The sequence below is a fragment of the Cynocephalus volans genome, chromosome X, assembly GCF_027409185.1.
Source record: "Cynocephalus volans isolate mCynVol1 chromosome X, mCynVol1.pri, whole genome shotgun sequence".
NCBI lineage: Eukaryota > Metazoa > Chordata > Mammalia > Dermoptera > Cynocephalidae > Cynocephalus > Cynocephalus volans.
The window spans coordinates 175,283,411-175,308,046 of NC_084478.1; the positions used below are offsets into that span (position 1 = coordinate 175,283,411).

At 41.3% G+C, this 24,636-nt stretch overlaps 1 protein-coding gene across 7 annotated transcripts in view; it reads right to left on the bottom strand.

Annotated features, from left to right (window-relative positions):
* MTMR1 (myotubularin related protein 1) overlaps nucleotides 1-22,161 on the bottom strand; it is a 76,901-nt gene extending 54,740 nt beyond the window's left edge. Inside the window, exons 1-5 of one of the 7 annotated variants that reach the window (XM_063083990.1) lie at nucleotides 21,882-22,161; nucleotides 16,861-16,966; nucleotides 2,998-3,021; nucleotides 2,392-2,418; nucleotides 751-801 (exon numbers count right to left, since the gene is read on the bottom strand). In XM_063083990.1, coding sequence (XP_062940060.1) covers nucleotides 751-801; nucleotides 2,392-2,418; nucleotides 2,998-3,021; nucleotides 16,861-16,966; nucleotides 21,882-22,015 — 342 coding nt within the window. In that variant the 5' untranslated portion in view covers nucleotides 22,016-22,161. Of the gene's footprint in view, nucleotides 1-747; nucleotides 802-2,391; nucleotides 2,419-2,997; nucleotides 3,022-16,860; nucleotides 16,967-21,881 lie in introns of all 7 variants that reach the window. The other 6 variants (XM_063083989.1, XM_063083992.1, XM_063083991.1 and 3 more) reach the window with 6 other exon arrangements.
* Between the last annotated feature and the right edge of the window lie 2,475 nt (nucleotides 22,162-24,636).

Genomic DNA, 24,636 nt, shown 5'->3' on the forward strand with positions numbered 1-24,636 from the left:
TGGCCTCTCTACTGCTTTTCTCCTCAGCCTGAATCTAAGCTGTTGGGTGGATACTTATATAATGGCTGCATGCCAAAAGCAGTGGTTTTCAAATGGGGCTCTTCCAGGTACTTCTGGGGTCACCAAAGGAGGGTGGGGCTGGGTAATGACGAACAAAGGCACAGCTGAGCACTAGTGCTTGACACTTTCCTGGAGCTGTTCTTCTATCAGTTTTACATATTCAGTTTCTACATAAACATTGGGGAAAGTACTGCTGTTTTAAAAGACTCTAGGGAGGGTCTAGAGGTACTGAGCAAGAGTAAGAACTTCAAGAATATTGCATGAAAACTTTTGTATTGAATAATAAATATAAAATATATTTACTCATTCAGGTACTGTGCTGGGCACAGACCATGCAAATTTGAATAAAGCACCCTCAAGGAGCACCTTTAGTACCTGTAACCATCCCTCTAAGTCTTTGTAAAGGCACGTCAGAATCCTGCAGTGATGGAGGGTCATTAACCTCATCAATAACCCTATCTAGAGAAACCGAGAAGCACAGATGAACAAATTTCTAGTTGACAAACTGTTGGATAAACCAATTATTTCAAATAATGTCATAATGGAATCTACCAAATTTGGACAGGAGGGCACTATTGGAATGGTAAAAGCATCTGGAAAGCTTTGCTTATCATCTAGAAATCTAGGATGAAATGGCTTCTAAATACACGATTTGTAGCTACAAACAGATGAACATGTAGAACTTGCCACCTGATCAGCTTCAGCTTCAGAAGGGTAGCCATTGTGCTCTTCCTGAATCTCCTGCACAGCACCAGGTGCATGGACAAGAAAAGGCATAAAGGAGAAAGAGAAACACGTGCAAACAGACAGGTGAAAGGACAGAATTTCTTTTTTAAAGAGACAGTAAGCATGTAAAAGACAACACGCCTTTTATGGCTTTGCAAATCACATTTTCCCCCTTTGGAGTTAAGGAAATAATGTGTAGGCCATCTACAGCATCCTCGGCCTAAAATGGAGTATCTATCCTGTGTTTGTGTTGGGGTAGAAAAACGAAAAGCAAACAAACATCATGGATTTCAAAGAATGTACTGTCTTTTTAAAATCAAGCAATACTATAGCATACAACAAAGAAACAAAATAGCAGGCACAGAATGTGCTCATAGAAAATAAAGCATACCACAGAAACCAGGTAAAGGGCAAAGTCAAGCAAAATACAAAGGCAGTTCATAGACAATTTAAACAAAGTATTCTAAAGAACTATTAGATTACCCAGGGGTCAATTCCACACATGCATGTGATCATATGCTGGAGATTTTACACACACACACACACACACACACACACACACACACACACACACACACACACACACACACACACACACACACACACACACACACACACACACACACACACACACACACACACACACACACACACACAGTCTGTTTCTTATTGCTAATTAAATACTGTATTTAGGAATCAATAGCATATTAAATACTTCTAATTACACATCAACATGCTTCAAAAAAACAGCTGAAAGTTTTCTTATTTAAATTTTTCCAACCCCTTTATAGGTGTACTGTTCTTAATTTTATTTCTTCATAGAATCAATTTTTTTTGAAACTTTAAAATTTGGAACTTTAGTTCAGCAGATGGTATAAAGAATATGAATACTGAAGATGACAAGATTATAACCCCTTTTAGAAGTTGTATCAAGTCTCTGAGGCTGAAAATATTAAAATTTAGCATATATATTTTTTTGACTTCATGAAACTTTGTTCCAATTACTATATTTCTTACAAAGGCAACCAGTGAAAAAGAAGCCAAGCTTTAAAAGAATTTACTATTTTCCATCTTTCACTTTTGTCAATAAAGTACAATAAGTACTTAACACATTTTTATACTTAATCATCAGACTGGATTTAGTACACAGTTGGTACAGCTACCCTTCAAGGCAGGGTAATGTTTAAATACAGCCAGTGCTTTGAAATTTCCATTTTTTTTAAATAAAAAAAAATGGAATCACTCTCTGATTAGAATTTTTAAAAACAGATAAATGAATGAATAAACAAAAAAATACACTTCAAAGTCCATGCAAGTGTAAAGCCTAACACTAATATTTAACAATGTGAATCAATAAAAGAAAATGATTCCCACAAACCAACGAAAACATGGTGAAAACAAGACTAAACAAAGGAAAACGAACTAGAATAACAAGAATCTGACTTAACCTGCTTATTTTTGCACTACTGCATTGGCTTCAATAATATTAAAAATTTTTAAACCGAGGTCATTACATTATACTATTAAAATCCACATTGTTTTCATTTAATGGAAATAGGTTAATTTTCAACATCTGATACTAAGGTTTAAATGCATGCACATTACCAATCTTTGTCTTGCTTTATGAATATTCTGAAATAAAGGGAAGGAAAATCATGAGGAGAATGTAAGCTATAATCCAATATATCTGTACTTTAAAAAATACTAATTGGGACTGATTTTGCCAAATTCATCTTCAAGGTTAGCACTTCTGTTTTTTTGGATTCAACATGCAAACACAAACATGGCTCGAAATTTTACTTAGGACAGACAATTGACTACTTTTTTTTCTTTTCGGCTGCTAAATTCTTTAGCATGAATTACACAATAAAGAAGGTTAAAAGAGGCCTTTGTAGGCCTAGCCTTATAACTCCTGCCATGAACACCCATTTGGTCAGAATTCATGTAGTACAACAAAAGTCAGCATTGCACATCAGTAACAATTTTAGCATCCTGCCCTCACACACACTGGCTTTTACTGCACATAAAAACACTGTAACAAATAAAGCGTTTCTAGTGAACACTTAAAGCTATGACACAGCAGAGCAAATTGATCTGAGTGACTCATAAAAACCAGTGAGAAGGTAGAGAACACTAAATAGACTAAGTGTTCGATAAAGCACAGACACACATAAGTAGGAGGTCCATCTGCCAAAAGCCAAATATCCTTACCCTTATATCAGGCCTCCTGAAAACCTGTTAGTTAAAATACAGAACATCATCATCATGGACATGTTACTATTGACCTACAAAAGATGCCATTAAGTTCAACAGCCCATTCCCTAAGAAACATCATAATCCTCAAATAAAACCAACAAAATCAGTCCTAACACATTTGCCCTCAAGTTTCATTCGCTATCAAATCAATCCTAACACATTTGTCCTATAATTTTCAGAGAAGTCTATGATTTGGAAAAACATATCGCCCTTAGGCTAAGACAAACTACATTATTTTAAATACAAACCCCTTCTGTCAAGTGCCATTACAATCTATTGTGAACAGGCTGTGTTTAAAAAGTTCATTTGGGTTTCTGTTTGGAATACTGAGAGCATTTTCCCCACAGAAACAATGATATAAAAAGGCAATTATGCTCCCAAACCAGCCCACAAAACCAAAACAAAACAAAAAAAAACCCACAGAAACCCCCACACTGGACCCACAGCACAGCTCAGCTATATGTAGCATTAATGGTATCATAAAACTGAGTTAACCACAAAACTTAATCTGGTTTCTATTGAAATTATATTTCCAATTTATACTTGGGACTCCAGAATAAAATCCCCCAATACGGCCACCCCAGTGGGAGCAGGGTACCTGCTCCCTGCCCAGCACCCACTGCAGGCGAAGGGGGAGCTTCAGGCAGGCAGTGGTGGTGGCTGGTTCCGGAGAGGAGGGGAAGACAGGCTTTAGTCAATCAGGACACCGATTTCAGCAACATTATTCCTGTGCCTGTGGCCTGCGAATCCTAATTGAACATGCAGCATACACACTTGGAAAGCCCTGGTCAGAGGAAACAGCCCACAGAACCAATGAAACTTTTGAAAAGCGAACAGTTGTAATAGTCTGGAGAAGACTTTAATTGTCTCTGTTCCCCATTCTAAAGTCTGAAATCCTATCATCTAATCACTGGATGTTCTCTGAAAAACACATCATCAAAAAAAAAAAAAAAAAAAAAAAATCACCAGAGGTTCTTATTAGCTTTAAGACTCCTCAGGATGAATAAGAGGATCACATGAATACAAAGATACAGACTTCAAAACAAAATCACTGTACTATCATTAAAAGAAAATACTCTTTGAAGTCAAAAAGGTATTTTGAATGAAGTGATGCTATAGCTCAAACAGAATTAAAGCCCGTAAGTTCCTAAACATAGGCTATTAAAACCAAGAAGTTGAAAACTGGCTTTCTTTGGGTGGAGGCTTGATATGTTTATCTTAATTGTGGTGATGGTTTCATGAGTGTGTACATATATCAAAACTTATCACATTGTGTATTTAAATATGTGAAGTTTATCGTTTGTTAACTACACCTCAAGAAAGTTGGTAAATTTTCTTTTAAAGTAGTACATGCTTATGGTAATAAAAAACTCAAAATACAAAGTCGCTCCTCCCAGAGCTTCATTCCCCAGTGATAACCACACTTGACTAGACCTATTTTTAATTCTCCTGAGGATTGCCTTCATCACCATAAATATGGATATGCCTCTATTTCTTGATTTGTCCATTTAAACTGTATATTGACCTCCCATTCTAAAAGATGAGAAAATAAACTTTCTCAAACTACTACTTCCCTCTTCCCAGTCTCTGCTGATTGAAATTTTAATTTTCAGTTCTTTCGTTCTCCTTCAGCGGCAGCTGAATCATAAAAAGTAGTCATGCTTTTTATGTTCCACTCTTCTAAACACTTTATATATATATTAACTCATTTTATTCTCAGAACAACCTTGTAAAATAAAGATTATCATTGGCCTCATTTTTTGATGAGAAGTCCAGAGTGCATACCTGTGCCTTGGTTAAGTTCAAGGTAGCAGAGCAAGCATTTAAACCCTGGTAGTCTAGCTCCTGATCCGTGCCCTTAACAACTCGGCTATACTGCGTCAGCATGGTGTCTCTGTAATCAACACATTTAAACTACAGCCCTAAAACCTTATTTTGACCCCCTAAATCTACATATAGTATCTCTTAACGCCCTTTAGGTTTGTTGAAGAAATCAACACCACTACCCCTCCCCGCCACCTCTCTTCCCATCTCTACCTCCAAGCTTCCATTCCAGCATGCTATGTTATTTTCACGTTTGTTCTACAACTACAATTTTTTGATGCCTTGTCTATAAATTATAATAAAAACCAAAAACTAAAAAGCAGCACTCACAATATTTTTATGGAAATATTGTCCACTGCAGAACCAAGTAGTGTAATTGGGCATCATATATTGGGAGACAGAACTGTCAATAAGCCTTTGCTATTGGAAGGAGAAACTAACGTGAAAGTTTGGAAAAAGGTAGGATGATAATCTGCTTTAAACTCACATAATTCTTTACCTATTGTAATGAAATCCATGGTGTTCTTGCTATGAGAGGGAGAAGGCTAGTGAAGGCTTACCCAGAAGTCTCTAAGTTGATACTATGTGTTTCTCTCTGTTTCACTTTGCCCCTCTCCTGAAACAGGCCATTTCAGGCACACACAAAGGTTCGTTTTCTTCTTCAATCTGTCTGATGGAAGCCAGAGGAGAGAGCAGAGGTTTGAAGTCAGGAGGCCTGGGGTCCAGCTCTCACTGGTGATATGGGGCTTCCTCATGTCTGCATGCCAGGCTTCAGCTTTTACACATGTAAGATGAGAGGACTCCATGGGATGACTGCACGGCCCTGACCAGTTCTAAATATGAGGAGTCGAATTATCTAAGCCTCCTTAGAAGACTTCAGAAAACATCTCCCAAACCGCGGCTTAGAGGGGCAAATTGGCATAGTGGTTAGATGAACAAGCTCCGGAGTCAAATCCTGGCTCCACCACTCACTTCCTGGCCACAAGACCTCAGAGGAACCACACACCCCTCGAGGTCTCAGTCTCCTTCCCTCTAAATCAGAGATGCTAAGCGAACCTCCCTCCACAGACTGTTAGAAGGGTTAAATCAGCCAAGATCACTGTGCCTGGGGTGGATAAAGTAACCTTTTTCAGTTGATGAGCCTCAGCTACCCCAACTTGTACCACAACTACCTTGATGTGCCCCACATCCTCTCCCTCAACTCCTACACATACCAAGAACCTGCAAGATGGCGCAAAACAGTTAATAGTTGTCTTTATTTACAAAGCAAGCATACTGCCCAAAAGTTAACTAAGAATTTATCTAACCTTACCACACTCTACATGGCTTTCCCTAAATCAAGAAAAAGCAACAAAATTTAAATTTATATGAAAGTCTGTGTTGGGGGTAAATCTACCTTCCTCTGTTCCCTTTACGTCATCCCCTGAGTCATTCCCAAGCAGAGAGGCAAGGGCTTCTGTTGGCCATTAGCTTTGGGTGGATTTGGGTAAGGAAGCTGGCATGCTCCACTTTACGCCTCTGGAATGTCTGCCAGAAAGACCCTAATAATACAGCCTGGCCTCCCCAGCCAGTGGGGAGGTCACCTGTGTGGGAGCAGCCACAGGGTTGCAGTTGTCTAGGCCTGCCTCTGGGTGAGTGTGTTGGATTCTGGGATGACGGACAAGGCAGCCCCCTGCAGCCATGCACCTCAGCCAGGCCCTCCGAGCCAGCTCTGCGCAATCAGTAAAGCTGATATTTTGGTCTAAATCTGTTTCGCTCCCATCTCAATTTTTAGGTAACAGCTGACACCCCTACATCTCCAACAGTGTGAAAATATTTCAGAAAGTTTTCAAGTACAGTACTAGTACTAGTACTACAAATAATAACAAGCAGCTGCTGAAGGTTTACTCTATACCAGGCACTGTGCTAAATGCTTTACATGTGTTATGTCTTCCTTCCCAGACACCCATATGACAAATGAGGAAAAACTGAGGCAGTGAGGGGTGAGGTAATTTGCCCTGGGCCACACAGCAGCAAACCCAAGTTGGCTACATTTAGCAGGCATGCTCCTGAACTCAACACAGCCCGACCTAAATCTGTTCCCCTTGTTGAGGGGGTTGACAAAGGCCCTCATATCTTAACTCCCAGAATGCCCCACTCTGCCCCTACCCCTCCTTTCACCACACCTTGTTTGCATGTCTATTTTAACACCCACCACAGGCCAACTTGCACTATGATTGCTGTGTCTCTTTACCTGACTATGAATTCCACGCAGCCCAGTCCCTTGCACATAATAGGTGCTCACATCATGTTTCTGGAAGTGTAGTTCAACAACTACAATACACTCCTCTAGTACAGGGGTACTTCAAAAAGTTCAAGGAAAACATAGAATTAAAAGATAATACGAATCTTTCCATGAACTTTCTGAAGACCCCTCGTATTTGTTTTTACACATATACATTTTTGCAGAGTAACAGTTTATAGTAAATGAGGATTTATATGTTTCATACGTATGTTGCCCTATTTAATACATTCAACCTCTGCTATAATACCCATTATACAGATGAGGACACAGGCTCAACAAAATTAAATAACTTGTTAGGCAGCTAGTAAGTTACAGGGCTGAAACTCAAGATAAAGTGCTCTGACTCCAAATTTTGTGATCTTTTGGATAAATCACGTAAGACAATTCTAAGTCAAATAAATATGAGTTTTTTATAAATGAGTTATCTTTGAACTTATGCTTCTAAGAGTCTTCTTTTTAAGAAAAGATTGTAATTGTGGAGTAAAAACACCACAATCTTCTGTCTTAGGTATAAAGTTTATAAATAAAAGAATTTTGCTTTAGTAATCAGATTGCTACAAAATGAATTTAAAAAGAGGTTCTACCCTGCTAAGATTAAACCGTTATGTCAGGAGATGGTTCTTCCTGCTGTAGTAAAACTGAGCACGTTTGTAGGAGCCTCAATAACCTGAAGTCTATGCAGCTTAGTGTTCACCAGCTGGCCTGAGTCAGAGGCCGAGGACAGGCCAAGAAAAAATCTCAGTCAATCTTTCCTACATATTTTTCAACAAGGTCATCAAAATACAACCCTGGTCTTTGGGAAATTAGCCATACCTGAACCTTGCCTTTTACCCTTTGTCAAACCCTGATGGGAACAATCACTATGCAAAGCCCTCCAAGAAACGTGGCGAATGAGCTGTTCAATTCCATCCTGGCTGAAGTATGCCGGCACAACTTCCACTTACAAAAGGAATGAGTATATTTGTAATTGAAGGATAATTGTTCATATCCTTTTCGTTAATTAAATTCTAACCTCTTTATTGGCATAACTATACTTTTCATTTTAATAATGCTTCCAATATATCATAAGTTGTTATAAATACTAATCAAAGTTAATTTTACATGCGATATAGAATCATACAGCAGCCTGTAAACATCTTTTTGAAATTAAACTTTTAATTATGAGATAATTGTAGATTCACATGCAGTTGTGAGAAATAATAGAGATTCCACATACCAGTCACCCAATTCCCTCACTGATAACACATTACAAAGCTATAATACAATATCAGAACCAGGATAGTGACATTGATACAATCAAGACACAGAACAATTCCATCACCTCAAGGATCCCTACTGTTGCCCTTTTATAGCCACAGCTACTTTCCTCCCTGCTCCCCGCTTCTTAGCCCCTGCAACCACTAATCCATCTACATTTCTATAATTTTGTCATTTGAAGAATGTTATATCAATGGAATCATACAGTGTGTAATCTTTTGGTACTGGTATTTTTTACTCAGTGTAATTCCCTTAAGATTCATCCAAATTGCTGTATCAACATTTCTTTCTCTTTATTGTTGAGTAATATTCCATGGCATGGATGTACCTCTGTTTAACCATATACCTGTTGAAGAACGTCTGGATTGCTTCCAGTTTTCAGCTATTATGAATAAAGTTGTTATAAATATTCATGTACAGATTTTTATGTGAACCTAAGAATTCATTTCTGTGAAACAAATGCCCAGTAAGTAGTACAATTGCTGGGTCAAATGGTAGCTACATGTTTAGTTTTTTAAGAAACTGCCAAGCTGTTTTCCAGAGTGGCTGTACCATTTTATATTCCCACCAGCAATGGACGAATGATTCAGTTTTTCCATATTCATGCCAGCATTTAGTGTTGTCACTGTCTTTTCATTCTAGCCATTCTTATAGGTATGAAGTGATATCACATAATGGATTTAATTTGCATTCCCCTTGTATTAGTCTGTTTCTGTTGCTTATAACAAAATACCTGAAAATGGGTGATTTATAAGAAAATGAAATTTATTGCTTACAGTTTCAGAAGCTGGGAAGTCCAAAGTCCAGGGAACACACCTGGTGAGGGTCTTGGTGGTGGCAACAGATACCCAGGGGTCTCACATGGCAGAAAATGGTGGAGCAGAGAGAGAGACTAACCTCCTTATGTGCTATCCTTTTAATGTCCTCAGAACCATGCCCCTGACCACCATTATTAATCCATTCACTACGGCAGGGTCCTACAATCTAATCACCTCTTCAATGCCCCCACCTTTCGATTACCATAATAGGTTTTCCCACCCTCAATACTGACAGTGGGATTAATCCTTAGGGAGGTTGGGGGGGGCGGGCATCCAATCTACAGCACCCCTACTGGCTAAAGATGTTGAACATCTTTTCATGTGCTTATCTGCTATCCGTGTATCACCTTTGGTGAAATGTCTCTTCATATCTTTTGCCCATTTTCTAAACAGATGGTTTGGTTTTTTCACTGCTGACTTTTGAGTATTCTTAACATATTCTAGAGTACTAGTCCTCTGCCAGATAAGAAACTTGTATTTTCTTCCACTCTGTAGCTTGTCTTTTCATCTCTTAACAGGGTCTCTCACAGAGCAAAAGTTTTAAATTTTGATCAAGTTTTCCTTTAATGGATTGTTTTCAGTGTCAAGTCTAAAAAGAACTCTTTGCCGCAGCCCCACCCAGATCCTTAAGATTTTTTCCCTTCTTTTCTAAAAGTTTTATATTTTTAAGTCCATGATCTATCTTGAGTTAATTTCTGTATGAAATGTGAGACTTACATTAAGGGTCATTTTTTTTTTTTTTTTTTTTTTTTTTGGCCTATAGATGTCTAATTACTCCAGCAGCATTTGTTGAAATCACTATCTTTCCTCTATTGAATTGCTCGTGTGTCTTGGTTTAAAAAAAAATCAGTTGAGGATATTTCTATAGGTAGATTGTAGATTTCTGGGTTCTCTGTTTTGTTTCATTGATCTGTGTGTCTATACCCCTGCCATATGGTCTTGATTACTGTAGCTATACAATCAATATGTCTGGAAATCATGTAGACTCCTACTTTATTCTTCAACATTGTTTCAGCTTTTCCAATTCCTTTTCCTTTCCATATAAATGTTAGAATAATCTTGTATCTATAAAAAAAAATCTTTCTAGAATTTTGACAGGAATTGTGCTAAGCCTGTATATCAGTTTGGGGAGAAGTGACATATTTACTATGTTGAATTGTCCAAATATATGAACAAAATATGTGCCTCCATTAATTTAGATCTTTGATTTCTTTCATCAACATTTGGTAGTTCTGAGCATACAAATCCTGTCCACGTTTTGTTAGATCATACCTAAGTATTTCATTATTATGGTGCTAATGTAAATGGTATAGTGTTTTTAATTTTGATTTCCATGTGCTGCAAGTTATGCAGAAATGCAATTGATTTTTGTATATTTATCTTATATTCTGTGACCTTGCTAAACTCACTTATTAGTTCTAGGGTTGTTTTTTTTTTTTTTTGCTTACTGTATTTTTCCTTCTTTCCTGATGATTCAAGATTCCTCCTTTTATTGCTTCCTTTCTGTTCAGAGAACTTTCTTTAGCCATTCTTTCAGGATAGGTATGCTGGTGACAGTCTCAAGTTTTCCTTCATCTAAAAATGTCTTGATTTCCCCTTCATTCCTAAAGCATATTTTCACTGGGCTGAGTTTTTCTTTCACCACTTGATAAATGTTGTGCCACTTCCTTCTGACCTCCATGGTTTCTGATGAGAAATCTACTGTCATTAAAATTTTTCCCTACAGGTAAAATGTTATTTCTCTTACTGCTTTCAAGACTTTTTTGTTTTTAGTTTTCAGAAGTTTGACTATGATGTGTATGGGTGTGGGTTTTGGGGAGTTTCTTTTGTTTGGGGTTCACTTAGCTTCTTGGATCTTTGGGCCAAAATTTGTGAAGTTTATCTTTTGCCAAATTTGGAAAGTTTTCAGCCATTATTTCTTCAGGTACTTTTTTTAGCCCCACCCCTTTTCTCTCCTTTGAGACCTTAAGACATAAATGTTAGATCTTGTGTTATAGTTCCACAGGTCCCTGAGGCTCTGTTCATTTCTGTCATTCAGACTGGGTAATCTCTACTGCTGTGTTTTTAAGCTCACAGATTCTTTCCTCTGTCCTCTCTAGTCTGCTGTTGAACCTATCCATTGAGTTTATTTCAATTATTGTATTTTCCAGTGTTAAAATTTCCATTTGGTTCTTCTTTATCTCTTATATTTCTTTTCTGAAACTTTTCTATTTTTTTTTTCATTTTCTATTTTTTCATTGTTTCAAGCATATTTAAGCAATTTTATGATGGCTTCTGTACAATATTTTAGACATAATTCTAACATCTGTCATCTCAGTTTTGACATCTTTTGATTCTCTTCTTTCATTCAGTTTGAGATCTTCCTTGTTCTTGGCATGACAAGTGATTTTTAATTGAAATATGAACATTTTGGGCATTATGTTTTGAGACTCTGGATCTTATTTAAACCTTCTGTTTTAGCTGGCTTTCTCTGACACTGCTCCAGCATGGGGGGGGGGCACTATTTCATTACTTCCAGGTAAAAGAAGGAGTCCAGATTTCCTACTCAGCCTCCACTGACACTGGAGGGTGGGGGAGTTCCTTGTTACTGCTGAGCAGGGGTGAGAGTTCTAACTCCCAACTAAGCTTCCACAGAAACCTTCCTAGGTTGAGATGGGAAGGGGTGCCTCATTACTGGCCCCCACCTGGCCTTCACTGACACCACAGTGGGGTGGGTAGCCTCCTCACCAATGGCTAGTAGTTAAAGTCCTGACTCTCCACTAGGCCTCCTCTGACACCACCCCTGCAGGGGGTTGGTGTACCTCATTATAGCCTGGCAAGGTGGCAAGGATAGAATCTATGCTCCCCAATTGGCTTTGCTTATGGGATGGGTGTGGGGCCACATTTTTTTTTTTCTGTGGTGTTTGGCTGTAGTAGAGTAGTTAGTATGTAAAAGTTTTCTCTTTGCTAAGCTGTCCCTTTCCTGTTCCTCTGGCTAGACAGAGTATAGGCTTTTCTTGTCACCTGTTGGCATTTCTGACTGGCTAGCTTTTTCAGCAATGAGTCTGGGATACACGTGGCAAAAATAAAACCCAGGCAACTCACCACCACATCATTCCTTAGGTCCTAAGGTCCCTAGCCAGTCTGCCGCCTTCTACTTTTCAAAGTGTTCTTATGTTTATTTTATAGATATCATCCAGGGTTTTTAGTTGTACTTAATGTGAAGAATTAAAAGAAAGTACATCTGCTCCATCTTCCCAAAAGCAGAAGTCCAAGTCTTAACATTTTTAAGTAATAATTCTTTCTCACAAGAACCCTGGCAGATAGTATAGCACTTTTCTATCTATTACATTAGTTACAACCTGGAGGCCTACTGCTCAAATAGGCAGTAGCAGAGGTGTTTTTTGTTTTTGTTTTTAGGAAGGCATTCTGTACTCTCCAGTTGTTCACAGCACTCCTCCATGTCTGCCTGGCTTGTTAACTGTCCCATGTAGGCATTTGAGTTTGCAATCTATGATTTACTAAGTCATGAGGCCAGGCTATCAACAATGGATTACAGGCATGGATTCTGAAAGATCATGCTCACGGCTCCCTTTTCATAGACTACTACCCAATTTAAGAATTATTAACCAAGACCTAGCCCAAGTATAATGAAGCCTTTCCCATATACTGCCTCCCACTTCCCTCCAAAGCCCTTCTGGAAATTTTTGTTGAGGATTCAGAGTTTAATTACTGTACTATTCTGTTCAATGATCAAACTTAGTACAGAACCTTCTCCATTTTCTCCTTTTTCTTCAGAAAGTTTAAAGATATCTAACAACTGTGTGTGCATGGGTGAAGGGAGGAGAAAGAAGAGGTGAAGAACAAAGAGGTGATGGTGATGGTGATGGTGTCAGAAGAAGGAAGATGATCACATTAAAACTATAGAGTCCTAATTTCCATAAGGCTGGCCAGAATCAAATCCTTTTGGACAAAAAACATAATTTAAAAACGTTCTAGAAAGAAAGGCATTTAGAGGCTTATAATCTAATCCAAACCCTTTTATCCTTACCGATAAGGAAATTGAGCCTCACAGATTATACAAGGTCACAAAGCTAACTGGTTCTGTTTGTACTACTCCATCACGTTCCCTCTTTCTGGCCTAGTTCTACTTTCCAAACAAGGGAAGCTGTGATCAGCTGTGTCACTTCTACTAATACTTCCCCAAAATGTCTCATTATAATCCATAACTGTATTATTTCATCTAATCTATGGAAGATTACATTCAGATTTTGTTCTTAAATTTTTTGACAAATTCAAGAGAGAATTTTTTTTTACCTATTCGTTAGCCCAGTAAAAGTGAAAGCAATTAAGTCAGGGGAAAGCAAAATGAAACATTTAATTACATTTCTTCTAGTAGTCTTAATTATCAGGTTAATCTTCACGATTACTCGGTATTAAACTGTGCATTTATTAATTTAGTTGACCCACAATTCAACACAATTGCTATCTACTCTTTCAGCTTGGACAATGTTTGCCAAACTTCTGTCATTTTACACACCAACTCTACAAGTTTGGCTTGCTGTGTCTGCATACCACCTGTAGTAATATTAATATTTATCTTTATATTGATTTAAAATCCAGTCCTTTTTTATAATTGCCTGCTGAAAGCATAACATCCATTAAACCACAAGCTTGATGTACTAGTTTTTCTAATGCGCAATAAAATTATGTAACTATTAAAATATATGCATAGACATACCATCTAAACTCATCTCATGTGATACTACTAATATTTTTACTATACACTTTGGCTGATCTGACCCTGGGCTGACAATTTATGATATGAATGAGTAATAAAAGAATTGTTCTCCAACCTCTAACATGAGTTGCTAATTATTCAGACTTGTAGGAATGTACCAGAAATGCATGGTCCCATCACCAATTTCAATAGATATTAATCTAGGAAGCTTAGGTTTTCAAATTATATTGTACATAATAAATATATGAGGCAGTTGGTTCCCTCTGTCAGAGATTCCAAATCACTGAGTCAGGGATGGGGCCCAGGAAGTTCCATTTTTACAGGCACCCCAGGGAATGCTGATGTGGGAAGACTAAAGGGCCATATTTTGAAAAACAGTGGAAGGAGGGGAGACAAAATTGAAAAATCATTCCAGCTTTTCAATAGGACAACTTGGGTTCAAATCCCACCTAACTGTGTGACCCTAAGCAAGTCATTTAACATCTCTAGGCCTTGGTTTTCTCATCTGTTAAATGATGATTGTAATAGCTACCTCACTGGTTTAAGGCTTAAATGGATGACATGTCAAAAAGTATTACGAAACCATTGAGCCCTGTATGTGCTACAGGGTTGATGATGAAGATGATGCAGAACTACTCTGCAGTCGTCTGCAACTCAGAAGACAATCAGCATTTCAAATAAGATGAAAGTGTTCTGCTCCACATAAACTCTACTCCCATTTAACTACTGACACTGAGTGTAACTTATAATAAATTAACCCCCAAATCAAGTGGGTATTTCAAATAAGATATTTACACAATAGATAATTTCAAATATTATCAACTGGTGACTGCAACTTAAATCCCCAAGGAACTGTATCTGGACCTTCATTCAGGGCCAACCCCATGCAATGGCTCCCATGCCAGAGGGGTCCCAAAGGCCCTTCTTGGTTACCCTGATTTTAAGAACTACTTTATAAGTAGCATACACAATTATCCTTGTGGCTTAGAAATATTTTATACTTTCATTTTTTAAAAAACTCTCTCCTTGAAGAAAGCATAACAGCTCCTGAATTACAAAATTAATGCCAACTTTGCAGATTTGGCTACAAGGCAAATATGACAAAGACAGTTATAAAACATGCTCTCTTACAATAATTAATTAATCAAAAGCTTTAGCTATGATCTGAGGTAGGGACTTAAAATTTAATTTCCAAAATATAGAAAAGCCTTATTTTTTTCTGAATACCATCTGTTAAACCATTCCAACATGAGCTAACTCTGCTATACAGAATTTGTAAATAGACTAAAAAAAAAAAAAAGTTAGCTGCTTCACGTTAAAGTACAAATTCAGTCTGATCTATTAATGTAAAGGTTTATAAAGCTATGCACACAGTCAACATCAATCTTTTATAGAATCCACACAACACTATTCGACCATAACGAAAACGTAGTTAACACATAATTGTCCATAAAGAAAATCAGCCCAAGGTCCGAGAGCTAGTCTCTGCTAATATGGGTCCTTGAGCCTCTCCACTCAGCAGGCAGTTTCCCACTTAAGGTGAAGGCAACAGGGCAACTGGGAGAGGTGGGATCCGCAACTGCTCAGTGGCCAGCCACTCAGGCATCAGAGATGCAGCAAATGCTTCTTCCTCCTGGAGACAGCATGTTTGCCCAGCCAGGTTTTGAGGACCAGGAGCCCCAGCTGCTCCTTTGTGGGCAAACAGGAAAACCAGAGAGCAGAAAAAACTATTAAGGAATATAGTGTTACTCTTCTAGCTGAGCAGATTATCCAATTTCTACTAATCCACAGCTATGTCTTCCATTGTTAGGCATAATCAACAGCATCTGCTGGCTTGGATGAAGCAAAGAGACAGCACCATAGCCAAATCTCAATTACATAACTTCTTGAGTCAGTTTCTGCACTTATGTTATGAGCTAAAGAGGAAGAGAGGCTAAAGCCCCTAAATAAGGAGCATTATTAAGAATTAATTTGGATCTTTATTGTAATTCTTGAACTATTTGTAAGATTTGATGTCTGGCAAGGACCATAATTTTGAGAGACTGTTAACTGATGGTAGTCCAGGATACCAAATAAATGTATTTTGCACATACTTGTGAAAAATCAATCATCTCTTACTAGCAGGCAAAAATGACTACAATAAACTGAAAGCTCAATTCAAGCAAACACTACTGCTGAAATGTAAATGTGGTTTCCTTTAATGTACCTGTTAATAGTTTATTGAAGTCAAAACAAATTAGTCTTTAGCCTTAACAATGATGAAGCAAGCACGGTATTTTTTTGGTTAATTGAGTCCATAAGTATTTATTGAGCACCTATATGCTCTAGGATTGTGCTGGGAAACCAGTGGTGAGTGAAGGAGCCCCAGTCTCTGCCAACAAGGAGCTTGTCACTCTTTAGACTAAGCAGGGAATCCAACTTTTAAAATAAACAATAAGGATCTGTCACATCAGTAAGGACCAAAAAATGAGGCTGCCCATACAATACTCAAGATTTTGCAAGTTTTTTTGCATTCTAGTATTACATGTTAATGCTGAATACTCACAGGTAATACCTAAATACAAAAACAAATTGTGAAGTTAGAGAAATACTATTCATCAGGACATTTTCTCAAATTCAAAATACTAACAAAGAAAATATATGCATTTATTATAATAAAGTGAAACTTGATTTTTAAAAGAATTATCATAATCTGAAGACAGCCTTTCCCTTCAATTGCAAAACTATGACCACATATACTAGATACTGGTAAAATTTCTCTTCTAAATTTCAAAACAACAAAGAACCTTTCATCCTTACTCCCAAGTAAATGGCAGTTGAGCATCAAGGGGCTAAAGGCTCACTCGAATTAAAACTGCAAAGTGTCTTGGCTACTTAATATACTGAAAGTGAATTAAGCTCTCAATGCCGCTTACCTTGTAATCTCTGGATACATTTTCTGATGTCACTGAACCTGAAATCTGACTAGAAATTGTAGCAGCTATAAGCTGTTTACACCATTCAACATGTGATCCTGTAGGACTAAAAGAAATAGCGTGATTAAAAAATTTTAAAGCAGGCTCTAGTTCAGAAAAATGAACACTGAATAGGGATATATGCACATTTCCTTTTTTAGGTGAATGGACTTTTATTAGACAATTTGGTTATCTTTACATTTAATCTAAGAACTTTAATATGAACTGACAACTTTGGTTATCTTTACATTTAATCTAAGAACTTTAATATGAACTGACAACTAGAATGTAAGATTAGGTTCCAGGTTACCTTGAAATGAATCAACCAATTTTTTCAAAAAAAATCTAAGATTCTGGGTGTTAGACAGTTAAGCATGTTATTCTCTATCACTTGATGGAATTTTACTCTATCACAATTATATGGAAGAAATATTCTTAGTGTAATGTATATACAAATTAATTCTAAAGTGAAATATTTATCTTACAGGATATGCTTTTCAAACATTCAATTTCATGTTGGTGTTTTTAAACCTAGAAATTAGTGTACTTCCAAGTGAACTAAACTGACTCCTAATGGAGCAAAGATGATTATGTGTGATTTTATAAAGAACAGACTAGGAAAATGACATTCTATGTGTAGTAATAATGCTACCTTACATTTCTGTAAGTGCTTTGACAACTTAAAAAAAGCTCTTCTGGCTGTTCTTATAACAAAGCCTCACAATCACAGTGTGACAAAATGGCAGAACAGAGATTAGCCAGCTTGTTTTTGAGTTGAGAAAAGTGAGGTCCAGAGGCGACATACCCTGTTAGAAAGCAGCTGTCCTTCCAGGAGACGGCTCAACCAATAGTGACCGACTCACTGAACCCAAGCCAGCACTACATATGCTAGCCAACTGTCTTATATAAAAACACAACAATGCAAAGAAAGTGGCATCTCCCATTTTCACAGTGATCTGAAGTGTTCAAAGCATTTCCACACAGGTAGCCTTACCGAGCCTCACAGGGACCCATTTTACAGATGAGAAAACTGAGGCTCCAGTTTTCTCCAAGGTCACATGACTGGTAAGTGGTCAGGCTGTGCTCACATGACCTAAAGAACTAAGCAAATTAGGCAGTGAGAGAATTAAAAATTGCCCCCAGGGGCTGGGCTCCTCTCACAATTTTTCAAAACACTGAAGAAATCAAGCAAGAGGACAAGACACTTATGAAAGTTTACCTTGCCAGTAGCTTTCACTGTAAAGAATGTTTCAGACCTTTAGAAAATCCTATCACTAATTAAATCCACACTCATGTATTTGAAGGAGAAACACCTGTAAAATAACCTAAGTAGTAAAACAGAAAACTGATGTTCTGTACTAGGGATCTAAATTGCAGTTTCTAATCAAGACAGCACAGTGGTTATCTGCGTGACTGAAAATACAAGTAAAAACACTCACTGAATGGGCAGAAATTCCTATCATATGCCAGGAATCTGTTTACCACAATTCCTAACTAAGAGAGAGAAGGAGGGAAAAGGAGGGATTTTAGTCTCCTTTTTAAAGGCGAAGTCACTTTTACTGCCTGCTTTTCTTGTCATAATGCCTTTTTCTCTGCCAGCACCCACCCCTAATTGCAAATACAGGAAAAAACTGTAGAAACCCAACTGTTGACCGTGAGTGATCTACCGTTACCATCTGCCCAGCATTCCTTCCCCCTGCTTCTGATCAAGACACTTCTCTTTACTTTGGGGAACTGGCCCTCCCCACTTCACAGCATACTGTGGGGGAGAGGACAGGAGGGAGCTGACCCCTTGCTCCTCCTGCCTCCTCTTGTAGGTGAGCTACCCAGGCCTGGCCAATCCCAGGCTTTCCTCTTGGACCCTGAGCTGTTGAAGACCACTCCCCCTCCCCACCACCACCACATTGAGGAACACACAGAGATAAAAAGTGAGACAAGAAAAAGCAAGAGATGGGGAGTCCTAACAATACTGTTGGCAACCCTGGCCTTGACTATGCCCGTGGCCATCTCTCCTCCTGCCTGGAGTAGTTATGTGAGCCAAGACATCTCCTTTTTGGCGTAAGCTAGATTGAGTTATGTTTTTTGTCACCTGCAACCGGAAGCACTCTGGCCAATGCAGTTACACACAGCGTGGTATAGTGGGCTGGTAGACAGGAGGCCTGGACTCGAGTCCTGCTTCTGTCACCAACTAGTTCCGTGACTTTCAGCAAGCCACATCCTCTCACAGGACCACAGCTTCACTATTAAGAGAAGTACAGTATTCAGAAGAGAGGTGAGGGCCCCACAGTCCAGGGGGCATGGTTGAGCCAAGCCCACAGAGCCAGATTTCACTCTAGGAGTCACTCTTGAAAGAAAAGCATGAACTGGAGTTTGTGGAGATGACAGAACTGAGAAAGGGGACCATGTTTCCTCTTCCCCTCTCTTCTCTTTCATCTGTGCAATTGCCCTCCACACTCCTGGCGTCAACAAGCACTTGCAAGCTGGAGGCTCCCAGCTCTTTTTCTCCAACCTGGACTCTCCTGATCTCGATGCCGATGTTCCTACAAGACATCTCCACTAGTCTGGCCCAGAGACCCTGCCAACTCAGCCTGTCTAAACTGGCACCGAGCACTCAGCCCCTCAACTTACTCCCCTCCTGTGTTTCCTAACTCAAGGAAAAGCACAGCCAGTTACCCAGCCACCACAGCCCAAAAGCCCAGGTTTACATCACTGGAGTCCACCCACCACTCCACCCTCACATCTGAATGCTCGCCTGGTCGTGTCACTCTTACCTGCTAAGTATCCTAAAAATCCACCCTGCCCTATTCCTATTCCAATTCCCTCTTGCAGACCCCCATCATTCTTTTGTATTCTCCTCCTGCCTCATGAATTTAAGCCCCATCTATATGCCAAAGACTTCCCAATTTAGGTCTCCATCCAAGACACCACCTGAAACTCCAGGTTCATATAAGCAAACCAATTGTCTCCTTGACATCTGCTCTGGGACATATAATCGGCATCTCATAATTGGTATGTCCAGAGCTGAGAGCCTGCTATTTCCTAACCCTGCTCCAGTTAGAGACTTCTCCATCTCAGCAACACCACTTATCCACAAGATAAGAACTTGGGATTCTTCCCAATTCTTCTCTCATACCCCGCAACCAATCTTCAGCAAACCCTATTGGCTCTACCCTGCAGGTCTTCTTTGAATTATATCTAGACTCTGACAACTTCTCCCCTCCTCCTCTCCAGGGCTCTGAGCTAAGCCAGCATCCTCTCACCTGGCCTACTACAATAGCCTCCTACCTGCTAGTCTCTCTACTTCAACTTCTTCCCCTTTCGTTCTATTGTCCACACAGGACCCATGGAGAGCCTAGTGAAATCTACACCAGATTCTGTCATTCCTCGCTCCAAAGTCTTTGATGGCTCTCCATGGCCTCCAAGGCTCTCCAACAATCAAGGGGATCTGCCCCTGTGATCTCTCTGACATCATCCCTTTCTTCTCTCCCCCTAGCTCCCTCCTTGCTAGTGACATCTAGTCTCCTTGCTGATCCTTGAACACTTTGGTCACCCTCCCACCCCAGGCCCTTTGCACATGCCTCTGCCTAGAATGCTATCATCCAGATATCTGTATGGCTGCATTCCTCACCTCTTTTGGGGCATTACTCAAATGTCACTCTTCCCTGATCATCAAAAGCTCTGAAGGAAATCAAAATATAAGGCGTATTTGGGGGTGACATACTCTGGTTTCCTTCAGCTCCTTAGATGATTCAGATGCACACCCCATCCTGAGTACTCCTGTGTTCACCTCCACCCTAGCACTTAGCACACTCAATTTCAATTGTTGGTTTACCTGTATTCTCCACTAGATGGTAAGCCAAAGAGCAAAAGCTGTCTTGTATTCTCTGAATCGCTAAGACCTCATAGATTGTTGAATATCTGCAAATGAGGGAAGTCCTCCCAGTTCCAAGTGCTGTCTTAGCCAGGATTAGTTTTCAGTGAAGTTGACCACACTTGGGTGATTAATTGATTAAAATACACAGTAATTAAACCGAGGCAGAAACCAAGTGAGGGAGTGTTTCTTGCTCCTGTGCCTTTGGAAACTCCCAAAAGTTCAGCACACTGGTATGACTAAGACAGGCAGGAATGAACATCTGAAACTGACCTAGCTACATTATAACAGTGCCTGTTGCGTAAGTGCGCTGTAGGTCAGAGAAATGGGCAAGATGTGGGAAAACGGGATGTTCCGGGCTATAGGATAAACCATCCCTGTTCTCAGAGGATGGGACAGCCCTTCTCAGTTGGATGGTCGGTTTATATTTCTAACTGATTCCTTAGTTCTGCAACTGCCTCAGAAGCAGTAGGCTCGTGTGTTCATGAAAACAATGAACTGGTCTCTTCCAAGTGCAAAGAACTGAAAGCAAAGGATTTTGGGTTCTTGCCTCAGGAGCAGTTTGGAAGTTTTCCATCCCAGTTTTTCAACTCAGGGTTAGCTATCTTGGCCTCGATCTGCACCAACTCCCACGCCCGCGGGGTCCCGTCCCCCAGTCCCCACTCCCCACCCCCACATCAAAGACCCCAAGCAGCGGCGGCAGCCCGACTTGGGTCTTAAAACCGCCCGAGACAAGATGACGCTAAAAAAGGAGAGTCTGGGTGAAATCCCCCAGCCCAGAGGCTTCCTGGTCAGGACAAGGGCAGCCAAGGGGTCGCCCAGAAGCAGTGGGAGGTGGCGCGAAAGGAGGATGGACAGCTCCGAAGCCCCTCGTGGGGATCGGGGAGCTCGAGCTCGCGAGGCGGAAGTGAGCCAGGTGCGCGGACGGGGCAGGTCCGAGGGCGGCGGCCGGAGGGTGGCGGGGCCCCGCAGGGGGAGGGAAGCGGCCCGGGGAGGGGAAAGAGGAGGGAGCGCCTGCCCCCGCCTGGGCCCAGCCCGGCGCGGCGCGCGGGGAGGGGGCGACCGGGCTGAATCGGGACGCGGGAGGCCGCGGCGGCCGGGTCCCGCTTACCTGTCCAGGGCCTCCACGCTGGGTTGCCGGGAGCCGCCGACGGCGCCCCCCACGGCTCGAGCGGGCCTCCTACCGCCCGTCGGCCCCGGGCCCGGGCCCCCGCCGCCCTCGCAGCCCGCCGCCGGCCTGTCCATGGCGCGCCGAGCCCCGCCGCCGCCGCCGCCGGGACGCCGCAATCGGGAGGGGAGCGGCGGCCGGGAAGGTTCTTCCACGCGCCTCCCGCCGCCCGGCGCTGCCGCCCTCCCGCCCGCCGCCTCCTCCTCCTCCTCCTCCTCAGGCGGCCGCAGCCATTAACCGTCACCTGGCGCCCGCGTTACCCACAAGGCCGCGCGCGGGGCGGGGGCGCGGAAGGCGGGGCGTGGGCCCGAGCTCGGCCCCTCCCCGCGCCCCACCTGGGCGCCGCGCCCCCGCCCCCCCGCGGGGCCGTGGCTGGCGGGTCCTGCTGAGACCCCGGGGCGCTTGTCCGGCCTCCGGGTGCGGATCGCCCAACGCGAGATGCACGACGTGCTCTGCTCTACGGCCAAACCAGGTTGACTGGGAGAGGTATGAGATGTAAAGTAAGAAGTGGGGAGCAATCCGAGGAGTGAATTGATTTTCTTTCCCAGAAAAGTTTTAGGGTGGGGATAGGCTGACATAATGCCCCCTTTCTAAGAGCAGGACCGACGCCACTTAAGATAGCCCCTCCATTGTGTGAAAGTTAGGCGGGAAAGTGGGGGTGGGACGGGAGGAGCTCCGCTCACTGTAAAATTAGCTCAGGTACTGTTGGCTTGCTTGCATTGGCTAATACCTCTCGGCGCGGTGATCGGGCGACCGAGTTGCCGCCCTTGCAGCTTTAAAAACTGAGAACAAAGATGGTTCCGGGCGCACCTTGAATTGGCTGGTGCGGTCCTGGCTGCTGGAAATAAAAATCTTTTTCTCTTTTTTATATCAGTCTCCAAGGGTGATTTTCTCCCGATGCCTACAACAAGGCCAGGCGCCCCTGGCCTTACCATCTTGAATCATGAGCAGTTCCACGCATTTGAGCAATTCCTTCCTATCCCATTCGTCACTCCACTCCGCCCCCGCCCAAACACACAGAGAAACCCACCTCCCTGTCATCTGCAGGGCAACCAAGCGTTCTGATGCCCTGGGTTTATAAGAGTAACATTTCATTTCCGTTGATTAAAAATCACCGCTATGAAAATTAAGCCAATATGTGATGATAAAAGCATTTAGGACGTTTGCTTCCTGGACTATATTTACTTTTCTGCTCATGTTGTTTGGGGTCAAATATCCAATAGCTCATCCCCTCTCAGCTCACCCCTGATTTTGTGGGCAGTGGGTGTGGGAATCATGAGGAAGCCTCTTTGCCTGTGATTGGTCTGGGTGTGGACAGTGTGGACAGGAGACCTATGACCCATATCTGCCTAAGGAGATACATAGGGAACAGTTGGTTCCCTGTTAAAAGGCAGACCTGCAGACAGAGTTACCTGTGCCCATCTCCAAGACCCATACTGCCCTACCAGCTTTATAACTTCAAACTGAACCTTGAGGTTGTGATGCCTGGAACCCTAGCAGCCACCTTACACCCCAGAGAGAGTGAGACTGGTGTGAAAGTAACACCAGGTGAGAAGAGCTGGAAGGAATGAAGAGATCTCCAGATACGCTGGAAAACCACCTCCTGCAGGCTCTGGTTTTCCAAAATTATTAAATCAAATGGTTAACCTACTGTTATTTGTTATTGACCAGTACCCCAAAGGGAGATAGTGGGAAATGAAGAAAGACACGATCTATTTTATGGGATCAGGAGTACCCTGCAGGCTGCTGGCCTGCAAGGCATCTTAGTTTATTTTAGGTTCCTTTTTATAAGCCAGTGAAATAACAAATCGTATTGATTAAATCAATTATATCTGGTACCAAGTTATTTATAGAACATTTTCAGCATCCACGGTGCTTGAAGATTCATAGCTAACTACTTATCAACAAAATAAGAACATAAGTTTCTCATTTACAAAGCTTCCAGGGTCCTGGGTTCAATCAAAGGTCAGGCCTCAAAGGGAGGGAGAAGGGGGAAGTAGGCAAAAGGGATGCCAGCCTTGCTGGCTTCCCTAGCATAGCAAGGACGTTGTCAGCTTGCTTATTCAGTACCCCACAGTTATGAACTGAATGTTTGTGTCCCCCTCAAATTCATATGTTGAAGCCCTAACTCCCAATGTGATGCTATTTGGAGATGGGGCTTTTGGGAGGTAATTAGGTCATGAGGGCAGGGCCCTGGCCTGATGGGATTGGTGCCCTTGTAAGAAAGGACACCACAGAGCCTGACCTCATCCTCCCTGTAGGAAATGCCATGTGAGGACACAGCAAGAAGGTGGCCATCTGTAAAGCAGAAGGAGTGCCCTCACCAAGAAGCAAACCCTACCAGAACCTTGATCTTGGACTTTCCAGCCTCCAGAATTGTGAGAAAATAAATTTCTGTTGTTTAAGCCTCCCCATCTGTGGTATTTTGTTATGGTAGCCTGAGCAAACTAAGTCACCCACTTTTAGCCGTGTATTTTGTTACAAGTGGCTGCGAGGATTCTAGCTGCCCTGAGATTCTGTCAGAAAAAAAACAGAGCAATTTTAAGCATATTTTAAGTACCATATTCTTTAAGGAGGATTAGGCCAAAGAGGAATTCACTGTGATACAATCAGACTTTCAATTCAGTTAAGCACACTTAGGACTTAGGGGACAGAGATGAATGTGACACATCCCTGCCTAAAACACTGACAGTCAAGT